The following is a 14,189-nucleotide window of genomic DNA, read 5'->3' on the forward strand; positions in this document are numbered from 1 at the left end:
TAAATTGCTTTTAAGACTTTGCACATTAGCTCTTGTGTGTGTGTGCCTGTGTGTGTGAGAGAGAGAGAGAGAGACAGAGAGAGAGAGAGAGATAGAGAGTTTAATTACCACATTGCAGCAAAGTCAAATTTTGTAGAGGTAAGTTTACCAGAAAAACATAGGACACCATTTACATTGAATATTTGATAAATAATGAATCATTTACTTAGCATGTTTGTCACAAATATTTCAGAGGCTAGATATTCATGAGGCACACCTGTATTAAAAATTGTTATTCATTTGAAGTTCAAATTTAAGTGGGATTCCTGTATTCATAGTTGTTAAATCTAGCAAATCTAAGAAAAACCATCCATTCTCTAATATACATGGCTGATCCTGCCCTCAACTGTAAAGCCTTAGTTATGCAGATTATTGTAGAGAGGTTTACAGATCCTCTGTGTTTTCAACCATAGTGTAAATGTGTTTGTCTTTTAGCTGAATTGTTCCCTCCCCATCTTTGCACCTATATGTATTCCAAAGCGCTTACCTTTTCCTTTTAATCATAACACAGTCTGAGGTTTGCAACTTTATTTCTGATAAAACCCATACAGGTCACATATATAAAGATGAGAATTAAGTCTAATATACAGTGTTGGGTAGGTAGTGTGATAAAGGAACTGCACAATTTGTAGCATACAGTGTCATTAATGTCAGCACATCTGTCTTTAAAGCACTTCTTATACAAAGAGCATGTTTAGGCAATTAGCAATTGTGCAAAAGCATTACAAACACTGTGTATAGAGCTACAACCTCAAAGCAGTCCATCTAGTTCCAGCTCATAGATGGGGGTATTGCTTGATACAAGGCCCTGATTTACAATAACCCTTAGTGACACACCAGGGAAAATAAAAAAGAAGCCTGTTACATGCAGAAGCAATGACAGAAATCACTCTGGGACAGTAGCACCATTCCACATTATAATATGCACATTTGTTATATTGCACCTTCCTGAGTTGAACTTTGAAAATGGTAACCAGATGCAATGCCAGAATGGAGAATTCACCCCAGGAGGGGCCTTCACTGATGGTAGTAGTAATCTTGACCATCATAGCCCTCGTAGCCACGCCCCTTGTAGTAGCTGTATTCATCCTCATAGGCCCGGTAGTTGTCCCCTCGCGGCTCCCCGTTCTCGTTGTCATAAATTTCATATCCATTGTCATATTCGGTGCCTGTTTGTTCATACTCTGTGCCATACTCGACCGTGGTGGGTCTTCCGAATGGTGGGGGGGTGGTCCCGTAGGCTACTAATAGTGCAGTCATAGGCTGAAATCCGTTTGGAGAGCTGGTTGTCTTAGAGGCGCCACTCGTCTGCTGCCCATTCGCTGTGGTTCCCTCTGCACTGGCCCCAGTGACATTTTCTTCCTCACCTTCTTCCCCGTTGTCGCCCCCACTGCTTCCGTTCCCGTTGTCCACCTCGGTGCTGTTGGTGCTGGTGCCATTCACAGTTTGCTCGTTTTCATCCACTTGTGCTTCGCTTTCTTCATTTTCATTTTCTTCCTCTTCCTCCTCCTCTTCATCACTTTCCTTCTTTTTTGCAGCCTTGTTTTCTAGATCCCCAGCCTGAAATGGAAGGTTTGAAAGAATCCAAATCTAGGTGTGAAAAATTTGGAACTTGGTGTTATCACTCATCCAGCATACTATTTTGATGGATGAGCTTTGCTATAGAGTCATTTCAAATTGAGTGCAACTTAATATGAAAGAATTAGTGATGTCTTTAAAAATTAAGAATAAGTACCTTTGTAATGGATTGGGGGGGGGGTGGCATGTGCCTGAGAAGCCTTCCCTAGGGGGAGAACCTCCCTATAGGATGTAAGCTTTGCTACTCACATTCTCTGACATGTAAATCTCTCCTCTCAAGTGGAATGGTACCTCTCTGGGCCTTTCATCCACTATTCTGTGACCCTCTTCATCTACCGTTACAATGTAAATTATCAGGGTAATTAGCTGGAGAAGAAAATTTGCCTGGAGGAGATCTTCACTCCTTTGTAAACAGGTAAGTATATCTGTTCTTGTTTCTTCAATCAGTTAATGAAGAAAGCATAACTATTATGTGTATAGTGTGGAGATAGTGTTAGACGTCAGTGGAGAATTGAAAACAAGATGTTTTGAAAGAACTATTACCTTCTTGGGCAGCTGGATTGCAGCTAACCCCACATCCCCTCTTCCAGGAGTGGTCCCTTCTCCATAGACAAGGGTTGTAGCAGAGATTGTAGCATTCTCGGCCTCAGAGTCTTCATCTTCATTGTCATTGGAAGCCTCATTGTTTTCCTCTTCATTGGAAGTCTCCTGGTGAAAGCATTCAAGTAAAAATTCACTTTATCTGGAAAATAACTCAAGATTTATTGGTGTTCTGAGTCACTATTTGGAAAGGCTTTGTGTGCCTCACCTGGCTCATCACTCTGCGCATGGGCCCTTCTCATTTCTAAGAATTCAGTTCAGTTATTTAATCCTACTTATTATCATACTGTGGCATGCTTTAGTTATTTCTGCTTTCTATTATCAGTTCAACAATATTTGTGTTTTAGATGTTTGGCATACAACCATTTCTTCTGGATGAGAAATGTAGTGTATAATACTATTAGTGTATAATGCTATTGCATGAAGATGCCTAAAAATTGAGACCCTCGAATGCTTATTGTAATCTTTAATATTTTTTTCATTTATTCATATTAGATAATAGTTTAGAAATTACTCTAATCTCTCAGTGTAATTCATATCTAATATTAAAAGTATATATCTATATGTATATTTCCTTTAAATGAGAACTGGAAATCTGAATTCATTCGAAATGCATTTTGGGGAGACTGTAAAGTTAGGATAACTTTAAGACTTTGAGCATACAAGCAAAATCTGCATTTAGTCTGGTTATGAAAGTAAAATAGCTAGAGCAGATGGGTTTTTTTCACTAAATTTATAAATGCTATAGTTTCAATGAGGTGTCTTGGTACTACCAGAGTCCACTCGAAACAGTTTCTGAGCTAGATGTATTCAATACCTCATGAGTGCTGTGCTGTCCATTTTTTATTTTTTTCCAACAGATTAAATAAACCTTTTGTGGCAGTAGAAGAAATTATTAGCATTCTTGAAAAAATTCCTAGAGTAAGAGGCTATTATTTTTTGCTCCTGTACCCTCATTTCACTGATGAAAAATCTGAAGTCTAGTGAGGTAGCGACTTGGATAGAATCAAATGGATGATGATTCATTAGCAGCTGGGTCATGACTGAAGGCTCAATCTCCCAGTGTCCACATTTCCTCTTCTAAGATCCTTTCTTGTCCTAGATACTTAGCTTAAAGATGTTCTTGTGCAAGCGAGTTAAAAAGGAGAATTTGGTAGGTCTGTGGATGGATATTAGGCTTCATATATCTTATTAGGTAGAAAGTTAGTAGTATGAGGTTCACATTTATTAAATTATTAAATGTATTAAAATGAATGAAATAAAGGAGTTCTGGTGGGAATGTGAAGCAGTTAGAGCCCTTACACATTGATAGTGGGGCTTTACGTTGCTGCATTTGCTTTGGAGAACTGATGGGTTACATGTACTAAAGTTGAACATGTGCATGCTTTGACTCAGAAATTTCATTTTAAGTAAAGTAGCCTCCAAAATTCAACTTGTATATTCACTTGAAGAAGTTCGAGGATGTTCAGAACAGCACATTTTGTAGCAACGCTAACTTGGAAACTCCAAATGCTCATTATCAGATGAATAATGCATTGTAATACATTCACATGATGAAGTACGGACAGAAATACTGAACACTCAATAACTATAGTACCATGTGGATGAATGTCTCAAGTTGAGAACAGTAAAAGCCTCATCCTAAAGGATACATACTGCTTATATAAATATACATAGTATTATACATACATGCATACACACACACAGACGTGTAAGTATACAAAACCCAGCAGAAGTACCTACTTGGTAGAAAGCAAACTGGCTGTAGCCCTTACTGTGAATTGGTTAGTGGGGATGAGGCATGTGCTAGGTTTTTATGTGACTACTGATTTCACTTATTTATTCAGTTTCTGAAATTTCAATTATCGCTCCACTGATAGTCATTTTAGTATGTGTGTTTCAATTAGAAAGTTAGTGGGGCCAGGCGTGGTGACACACGCCTTTAATCCCAGCACTTGGGAGGCAGAGGCAGGCAGATCTTTGTGAGTTGAAGGCCAGCCTGGTCTATATAGTAAGTTCCAGGACAACTGGGGCTACAAGGAGACCCTGTCTCAAAAAGACAAAAAAAAAAAAAAAAAAAAAAAAAGTTAGTGGGGTTTAATATTTTAGGAGTTGGAGGGCAAAGGGGAAGTATGATGACCAAATAGTAAATGTGCCCAAGTAGTTTCCTTGTGTGAATATAGCTCCCATGTCTCCATATTTAACTGAAATTGCCAATTAAATTTTAGATAAGAAATTAAGGTGCAATTGTGTCCAGACCACTTCAGGATGGAGTTTTTTTCATCTAATCTTCTATGATTATTTTGAGTGGATTGTCTTTGGAGCATTTATTCTTTGATGTTTCAAAACCAAGCCACCAAATACTTACTGGACACCAAATATGCATGGGAATTATGCTAGGGAGCATGAGGAGATCCAAGGGAGAGCACAGAACTGTTCTTTCCTTAAACTGATATTAATATATGATCCCTGTGTCTGAAGGCATTTGAGGACAACATCTGGGAGGATCATAAATGTTCACAGATGACTGGCAACATTTTGGGTGTGCATAACTTTACCAGAACCCCAAAGGAGGCCTACCCTCTCTGTATCCACAGCCCCTACCATGGCAAATGAAGACCTTGCAGCCAAGATACACATACTCTAACTGGAATGTGTAAAAGCAATTTCACAAACTCTGTACAAAAAATAGTGGTAATAAAATGGATAAGCCTCACTTGGTTCTTCAGTAAGATTTTGTAAGATCTAGTGGGTGTATGCTTCCTAGCACTGACCTGACACTCTTGTACAGCCTTCCTTCAAACTATCAGTGTAACTGTAGCACAGGAAATGCTGCTTTAAAAAAAGAAAGCTAACTAATAATTTGTCACTTTTCAAGTTGCCACATCTTTTGCTTTCAGGATATCTGACATTTACAGATGTTCCTTTTTTGACTGTCATTTTCTATTCATAAATACCACCTAAAAATACCTGAATTTAGAAGAGCACCAAGCCAGTTGGCTAGCTATAATTGACTATCCAGGAAAACATGTCCTAACTGGTATGTTTTCTTAGGGAAGAATGTCAGTTATAAACATAGTAGCACAATTTCTAAGACATAGGAATGAATTTTAGCCATGAATTATACTAATTTTTAACTGTTTAGGAGAATATTTGTATGTCTTGAGTATTTTTATTTCTGTAAGAATATGGATTTTATTATTAGACAAAAACCTATAAAATTGCTGTTTAAAAGAGTAATCCTATTCTGTAGATAGGAAAGGAAGGTAAGCCACAGCACCACGATAGGGTTGTAAACTGTCTTTTATACACTGCCCACTAAGGAAAGTGAATGTTTAAAGTTCAGTTCTTAAGAATTACACCAAATCTAGGATTACTCCCTGCTTGCCTATTCTCATGCCCCAGCTGCCAAATGTAACTAAACAATGTTGCTTGTTAATGGGCTTTAGATGTCACTTAAGTGGAGACACTTTTGTTTCTGAGTACCACTTCTAGGTAACTCTAATCCCAAACTGCAATAGTGTTTTAAACAGGTTATTTTAGTTGCTTTTAATGTAAATAACATTCCACCTGTCCAAAATAGAAGACTGTGGGTAACCTGTAAGGTAGCAGTGCTATTTGCTGAGTCCAGATTGCAGAGAATAGCTTCCTACTTCTTGTGCTGTCTGGATTGTTATGAAAAGACAATTAAACTTCTTACCTCTTCTTCCTCCTCTTCTGAACTGTCACCATCTCCATTTTCTTCAGAAGAGTCACTACCTCCCTAAAAACCCCCAACAATATATATGTATTCAGGTATATAAATATAGATAGATAGATATGTTGTATAAATATGTACTCAACAATTAAAATTTCCTGGTTAAAATAAAATACACACATATATTTAGTTACAGTAGTTAGTGTTATCAGCTTGATTGATTTACTAACATGGAACAGGTCTCAGACTAAAGTGAGAAAGATATGCATACCTTTGGAGATATATGAAGCAAGGCAAAACACAAACAGCTGTTTTACAATGGACCATGTATGAACTAGGGTACCACTTTCAACCCCCAAACACTGACAAAGCATTGAAACACTTTCTGTATAAAAGCAATAGTAACAAATTACAAAAATATTTAATTTTGAAAGAATGAAGGAAATATTGAGTACAATCTTGCAATCCTTTAGGGAAGGAATTAGAAACACAAAATAACTATGATTTTCCCAACCAGTACAAAGCAGACTGTGGACTAAGACATAGATTGCACTGTTTTATTTTCTTTACAAAATACAAGTGATAGTAATTTAGTTTACTATAATTAAATTGTTATTTGATGATCTTCTTTAATACTGGGCTCTCAACAATATAAATTAAAATTTGACTTAAAGAAATTAAATTTGTATATTTAATCTCTATCAATCTAGTGAAAACTAATATTTAAAATTTGGTTAATTTATATATGCAAAGTAAAATTATATGACATAAACTTATCATTTACTCATTAATATTTAGAGTACATCCCTCTAAAGAACTTACTATTCAGTAAGAAAAAAATTAGGTCAAGAATTGTGTATATAAAAATGTATGTTAATGAAATTTACCAGGGTTTTTACTGGTGTTGTTTTAAATTTTTTTTTTGTAGTGCTGTGGATTAAACAAAGGGTCTTGCATATGTTAGGTAAGTTCTCTACAACTAAGGCATATATTAAGTCTAAGCTTTCTATTTTTTGAATTGAAATGTGTAACTAGATATTTGTCAGAACCTTGAAGGAAGTAGAGGAGATTCTTGATCTTTCTACCTAGAACCAAAGTAACCCAAACTGAATTTTCCTTCCCATTCTGCATCTATCCCAATGGCCCCAGGTATCAAATGTATACTCAACTTCAGATTCTGTCATTTCCTGCCCATGAATTTAGCTTTGAGTCTGATGATCAGGTAAGTATCTTGCCCTCAGGAATATGGCTTTTTAAAAGGTCCTCTAACTTCTGGGTTAGAAAGCTGGAGAAAAGACTCATCCTAGTACTATTCAGAACTGTTCCTGTTGGCCTCATTCTTCAGGTGGCCACATCACCCAACAAGGAAAGGGAAAGCTTATCCCCTTTGAGCCAAGAATATCTTTGGGAGGAAAAGAATAATTAGACCTACCCTGCACTGCTATGACCTTAATAGCTGTCCCTTTTCACACCTAGAGGGTGAATAAACAAATCATTATATCTGAACCATTTCTATTTGTTAAATATAGAGGACAGTATATTTATGCCATCAGAGCTGTCTTTCTCAGTGTGAGTGCTGTAGACATCTTTGTGTGCTTCCTTACTGCTAGCTTTCTTCCTAGCTCAACAAGCCTCATTCTTCAACTAGTGTGTATATTAGGAACCATTTTAAAGCTCCATGGAATGAGGGACTGGAGAGATGGCTCAGTAGGTAAGAGCACTGACTGCTCTTCCAGAGAACCCAGGTTCAGTTCCCAGTACACATGACAGCTAACAACCATCCCTAAATCCAGTTCCAGGGGATCTGACACCCTCTTCTGACCTCCACAGGCACTGTACAACTCAAATGCACCTTTTCCCCCTTCTTTGCCTTATTATAAATTATCACAAAGTCCTACTGATTCTTCCATAAGTCTTTCATGTGCTTATACAGACATATGAAGGATGGATGGATAAATAGAAGCCAGAGAGACAGATGTCTTAATGGAAGACAATTCTGAAACCTTAGAACATTTGTGTTCTAGATGAATCTGGTAAAAGAAATAAAGATAAGAGCTCTTGCCCTCTAAGAATAGACATGTTAATCAAATATTTTAAATATCAATGTGATTGTTTTCAATTAAAATGGCTTAGTATACTAGATAAGCTGATTGATACTTTTGTTTCTATAGCCCAGAATAGGGATGAACCATTAGGGACTTTGATGATAACATTGCAACCCATATGGTATATTTCATGAAAGTTGGTATTTTAGAAGTAATTGCACATAAACACAGATTCGTTGAATAAAAAATGAATCCCAAAGCCAATAAAACTTAATGTGTGGGGACAGGGTGACAATTTTTGACACTAAATAGATAACAATATAAGTGGGATCAGACTTTGTAGTCAACCAGGTCATAAATATTTCAAGAAGTTGTATTTGGAGATATATTTTTTTGTTTTTTTTTTAAACAAATGCTTCAAAAATTCTATATTAGTTAAGACAGGCCTGTATATACACAATTCGTGAAAAAAGTATATTGAATTATGGACCTTGGGGTTATCAATAACAAAAAACTGTAACAGCCAATTTTATTTTATTACAGGTTTTTTAGTTGGATCATACACATAGCTATAAAAAATATCAAGATGGGAATAGCTATGTCTAAGTAGTAGACATTTCATAAAAGTTGGTCAGCTAGTGAGGAACTTGCTTTATTATCATTTCTGTTTAAGAAAGAGAATACATTTCCAAGTAAGCGCTGTTTATTTCTGGGCCTGAGGTGAACCAAGGAATGGAAGACAATTACAAAAACCCACAACTCTTGTATCATTTATGCTCATATTACTGTGGCTACACAAGTTCCCCATAATTATGGTGGTGCTGGAAATATTTGAAGATTATGATTTCCTATCATTGCATGAGTTAAAGATGCATTAGCCTGACACAGAGCGAGGTGTGATGCCAAGCTACTCCACTGAGGCAGCCTTCTCCATACCCTCCTGTCTCAGTGTCTCAGGAGTCCTGGCCAAATGGTGCTCTAGATTGATGCTCTAGACCAAACTACCACAAAAAGAGTGTCACTCTGGTCTGTATACTTAAAATCAATACCACACCCTCCAGTATTCAAAGGCCCTCTTCACATAACCCAGCAAAAAATGGAAAGTCTCATTTTTAGTTTTAGTTATTTTCTCTTTCGTTTACAAATTTAGTGGGGGTTTTTCCTCACAAGTTCCCTACTGTGTTTTATGAATTTCTCTCTTTCTTCTGCAGTTCTTGGGCCAGATTCCCTTTATAGTTATGCTCCAATGTGTGACCTATAGTTCTGTCACCTTCACAGGGTAGAGGTTCAGGAAATCGGCATCAGTGACAATTACCAAGGCTGTTGCCTTAAGTCTCTGGTGTTTATGAATTCAGCTTTTCCCTCTTTTAGTAAGAGGAGCCAAAATGTCAGATAAGAAGCATCTGGATGGCAGTAGTATCATGGGTAGTGAGGTTATTCTGGTTTTATTGCCAGAAGCTCATAAAATGGTCCACTTTTATCAGGTTAGCTGAACACCTGAACTCAACACATCAGAGTACTTGTTTTCATTATGTCATTCTAAACTGGACCCAAATGCTTTCTCTCAGTGTGCAGATGTCTCTGAGTTAAAAGAAAACAAACTTTGTTTTGTTATGCTAAAGCTTCCCAGAGCAAGCAGTCTCTCTGGCTGAATCATATTGAGAACTGAATTTATGTGCTTGGATATTAAATTTGCTCCCCTTTAATCAAATTATAGTAAGTGAAATAGGAAAATTAATTTTTACACTTACCCGAACTGGAAATCGTTTTAGAGGAGGATAAAAGTAGGCATGCTTGTAAAGATAATATCGTGGCCTGTACTTGAAGACCTGAACAAATAGAATTAATGTTATATTCATATTTAAAGTACAATAAATCTAGAATAATTGTAGGCTACAGAAGTTTACTAAAGTTAATTACCCCATTTTCTTCAGAATCTTCTAATTTGAATCTTCGATGCAAATTTTTCATCTGTTTAAAAGGCCACTTAGTTATTGCATATCCTTTTTAATGTAAAAATACAAAATTACAAAGTATAATTTTGAATTTGAACTTACTGAGAGAGCACAAGCCATTCCCAAAATGCCCAGCAAAATTAAAGCAGTCTTCATTTTGCAATTACTTCTGCAATTAATGAAGGGGTCTGATTAATAAATATTAAAACACAGTACGTTACTCTTTTACTCATAAAATATCTAACTTGGTCTTATTTTTATCTAATTCTCATTTGAAGTAATTAAAACCAAACAGTGAGGATATGTAACTCTAATGTGGACGCTTGCCAAGCATGTGCAAGACCCAGGGCTTGTTGACCCCCCCTCCGGCCTCCAGCACTGAAAAAGAAATCTGCATTTATTTTCAAACTCTTCCCTCCACTTAGGTTGCAGAAGATTGTTTGAATGGTATTGAGTTCCATATTTGATTTTAGCCCATTTTGCTGTGATTTGTCATCAGAAGATCATTAGATCCCCATAGCAGCCTTTGAATACTGTGAGTACTTCATGCTGGGTGAAGAAACCTCTAAATAGGGCTGACAAGGGGAGACCAGCTATGTGGAGTGAATTGTAAGTGTAGCTCTGTGCCCTATTTGATTGTTAAGAATTAATAATCAAGCAAAATTCAAATGCACTTAAATGGTTGCCTGTATGTGATGAACTATAAGAAATTTCTAGCAGAATTCAAACTAAAAGTTCATTCTTAAAATAGGGGATAGGAGCCACTATTTCCCTAGGCATATCTTTGAATATTTTATACTTGTTTACATGCATGTAAGAGAGAGGGAAAGGCGAGAGGAATGGGAGGAAGGGAGGAAAAGAGAGGGAGGAGAGGGAAAGAGAGGGAATGAGAGGGAAAGAGAGAGAGAATACATATGAAATACTATTCTTATAGCATGGAGCTCCCAAGAGCCTTGCCTAAGGATGACTCTATGAAAGAGTTATTCAGAGTCTCATTTGGAGTTTTGGGTTCCCTCAGCTTGGGTTTGCCCCAGATTTATTTAAACTTTTCATCTGCTAGCTAGTGAGAAACTGTGATAGACTGGATCAGCGGTTGCTCAGGGGATGGGGTGATAGGCACAGAGAAAGAATCAGTGCTATGGAACAATGAAAGATGTGGCTGTCAAAGGAAGAACAGCCTTGAGCAGTCCTGATCCCCACTTCCACTTTGCTTCATCCTACATAGAAGCAGAGGGTGAAATGTTAACCCATCTTATGTTTATTTTATTTAAGGAAATTCTATCTTAAAATTCTATCATCTAAAAGTTGAACAAACTTAGCTGAGAGCCTGCTAACACCTGTTCACGCACAGCTGGCTGGAAGCACTCTCATACCTGGTGATAATTTGGTAACATTTTTGGAAGCAAAATGTAACGAGGATGGCAATTTCCCCATAAATACATTTTGTATAGAAATATTAAAATGTACAGAATCTGTTGTACTCTGCAGGTGGGTTTTTGTGTTTTGACCTCATCATCAATATTCACTACATCTGTTTTTGAATATCTGATACTAAAATAAACATTATAGAGAGTAAGGCAAGAGGTACACTATTTTTGTTGGTCAAGTAGGTGTTTTGATTTGATGTATACATACTTCCTTACAGTCCTCTCCAGATTGTACCTTAGAATACTTCATATTTTTTGTGTGTGCATGCAACAAAGAGGGAGAGGAAGGAGGAATAATTATATATTTTGTGTGTGTATGCAAAACAGAGAGAGAGAAAGGAGGAGTGGAGAGAGAGAGAGAGAGAGAGAGAGAGAGAGAGAGAGAGAGAGAGAGAGGGAGAGATTAAATAAATATAGGGGAACAATGGGAATTAGTCCTTGAAGGTGGACCACCTGAGAAACTTGAATGCAGCCAGTCTTGGCCGTGTGCCTGGGAGGTAGACTCAGGAGAACCAGGAATTCAAGGATATCCTTGGCTACATAGCTAGTCTGAGGCCATCCTGAGTTACATGAGACCCTGTCTTAAGAAATAACAACAGCAACAGTAACAGTGAATGGAAAGAAAGGAGGAAAAGGGATGCAGAGGAGGAAGAGGAAGAGGAGGAGGAGGAGGAAGATAGAAATAGCAAATGCAGCATAAATACAGGAAGATAATTTGTTTGCAACTTACTGAAGTCATGATATTCATATTTAAAGAGCTAAAAATGTACATTCAAAGATCTGCAGAAAGACTTGTGAAAGAATTTTTCTCATAAGTAATTATGAAGTAATAGAGTGAAAGCATGACACGGGCGATGATATTTCATTACAAGAACCAAGTGACTCGTGAAGACAGCAATTGGCTACATAAATCTCATTTTATTCACTTTGCAATTCATCAAACAGCAAAGACTTCATAGTGGCCATTGCTAACTTGGACAACTCAAGCATTCTTAAATTGTGGTAAGATTTCAATTAAAAGTTATTACTGGGACAGATGTGAGAAGCAAAATCATTTCTTTCTCTAGTACCACACATTTTCCACCCGGCCTTAAGAGCTACAGAATATGAGCAGTTTGATCTATAACACAGAGCATATTGAAAGGACATTCTGTATTATTGAAGTACAGTCTAGGTATAATTTATGCATCTTTCTAGTCAGTTTACAAATGCACAATAACACTTCAGTCAGGCTGCCATGAATACAGCAGAATGATTGAGAAACAACAGTTGACTAGGAGATGCAGAACAGGAAAGGAGCATACTTTTCTAGTTCATGCCCCTAATAATAACAGCTTGTTTACAGACTTAGGTTAGCAAGCTTAGCCTTTGGAAAGAAACTAAACTCAGCGGTACCGATTTAAAGTAAACAATTGTTGAATCACATATCCACTTGTGCACAATGCAATACAGTCCACACTTCAGTAAAACTTCAAAACTAAGTCCACAGTTGTAAACCTGAAATGTCTGGCTATAAGGTAATAAAGTTGTCTTATTAAATCTTACCCTCGGGAGTCCTGGCTGAGCAGAGTGAGTGGCACGGATTGTTTCCTCTGCTGTCACTCACTCATTCACTTGCTCTTGCTGGCTATAAACCCATCTTTGCCTTTCAACAGCCAATCACTGCCATGGCCAAAGTGATGTCAGAATGTGGATTCTCACCAGAAAACCCCAAACTTCAACACTTTTTCAAAACACAGGCTGTGTTGAATAAACATGAAACGTGGTTCTAGTGCCAAGAGGTTTGCATTGTGGAATTTAATTGAAGGTTTAGAAGAAGATGAATAGTTAGAGTTCTGAATATATATAATAATATACTGGATTTGAATTAAAATAAATAACAAAAGATTTAAGATTTAATTTAAAATTTCATAATCATACAAGTTTCTACTATGTTGAAAGAAAGGAGCACTGACTGCCATCATACAATGCTGCCTGTATAATTAAAAGAACTAGAAAATTAAAAAAAAAGAGTTAATGCACAATAATATCAGTACTATTCCAATATTGATTATTTTATATTTCTTCCTGAAAAATGCTTCAGTGACCTCATAAATTAAAGCTTATTAAGTCAGTCAGACTTTATAAGATTTATTTGCTAAAGCACAATGCTGAGTTTAAAAGTTAGAACTTTTGAGGTTCATATCAAGAAGCAGATTTAATTTTTCATAAAATAAACTTCTTTAGGTCATCTGTTTTTGTAGCCCCCTCCCTGTTGTGCAAATGAAGTCACCTTGCCTTACTTTCTGGGCTTCTTTCTATTCACTTTTATATTTACTTTATCCTAGGAGTGGAGAAAAGTTACTAGCATTGCAGGAAGTAATCCATTGTTACTGAAATGATTAATGAAAAAAATCCACAATACACAGATTGAGAGACTGAAGGGTTTTTTTGTTTTGTTTTGTTTCGTTTTTTTAATTTACAAAGGGAAATCTGGTTTAGTATTTTACATATTTTTCCTCCTCCAGTCATTTTATTATTCTTCTAGTTGGGAAGTGTACTTCATAGAAATTAATAAATACCCTTGTTAGTTAGGTGCCATTACCCTGTTAAATTCTTTAGATGCACCAAAATTGTTTGTAAAACAGAGTCATAAAAAAGAACTTGAACAGGTTCCTTCAACTCTGTTCAACCCCATAAGTTTGGTTCAGTTTACCAACGTTTCAGTTATTGAGTTTCAACTGAGCTGAGCTATTTTGTAGGACATGTGGAACTAAATAAGAAAAATCTGGCACTTGCCTTTAAAATATTCAGTTGTATAGGGAGAAAAAGATAGGTAGAGGGCACAGAAACTAAAATGTCTACATGG

General features: G+C 36.6%; 1 protein-coding gene across 1 annotated transcript; it reads right to left on the reverse strand.

Moving 5' to 3' along the window:
* Nucleotides 1–486: 486 nt before the first annotated feature.
* Nucleotides 487–12,955, reverse strand: Ibsp (integrin binding sialoprotein). The gene is made up of 7 exons (XM_008830230.2): nt 12,887–12,955; nt 10,017–10,083; nt 9,880–9,930; nt 9,711–9,788; nt 5,918–5,980; nt 2,161–2,325; nt 487–1,599 (listed from the first exon to the last, which is right to left on the reverse strand). The coding sequence occupies exons 2-7, from the start codon at nt 10,068–10,070 to the stop codon at nt 1,057–1,059; spliced, it is 954 nt and encodes a 317-aa protein (XP_008828452.1). The 5' UTR covers nt 10,071–10,083; nt 12,887–12,955; the 3' UTR covers nt 487–1,056.
* Nucleotides 12,956–14,189: the final 1,234 nt, after the last annotated feature.

Source organism: Nannospalax galili, unplaced genomic scaffold (assembly GCF_000622305.1).
Source record: "Nannospalax galili isolate Female #2095 unplaced genomic scaffold, S.galili_v1.0 scaffold1791, whole genome shotgun sequence".
NCBI classification, from domain to species: domain Eukaryota; kingdom Metazoa; phylum Chordata; class Mammalia; order Rodentia; family Spalacidae; genus Nannospalax; species Nannospalax galili.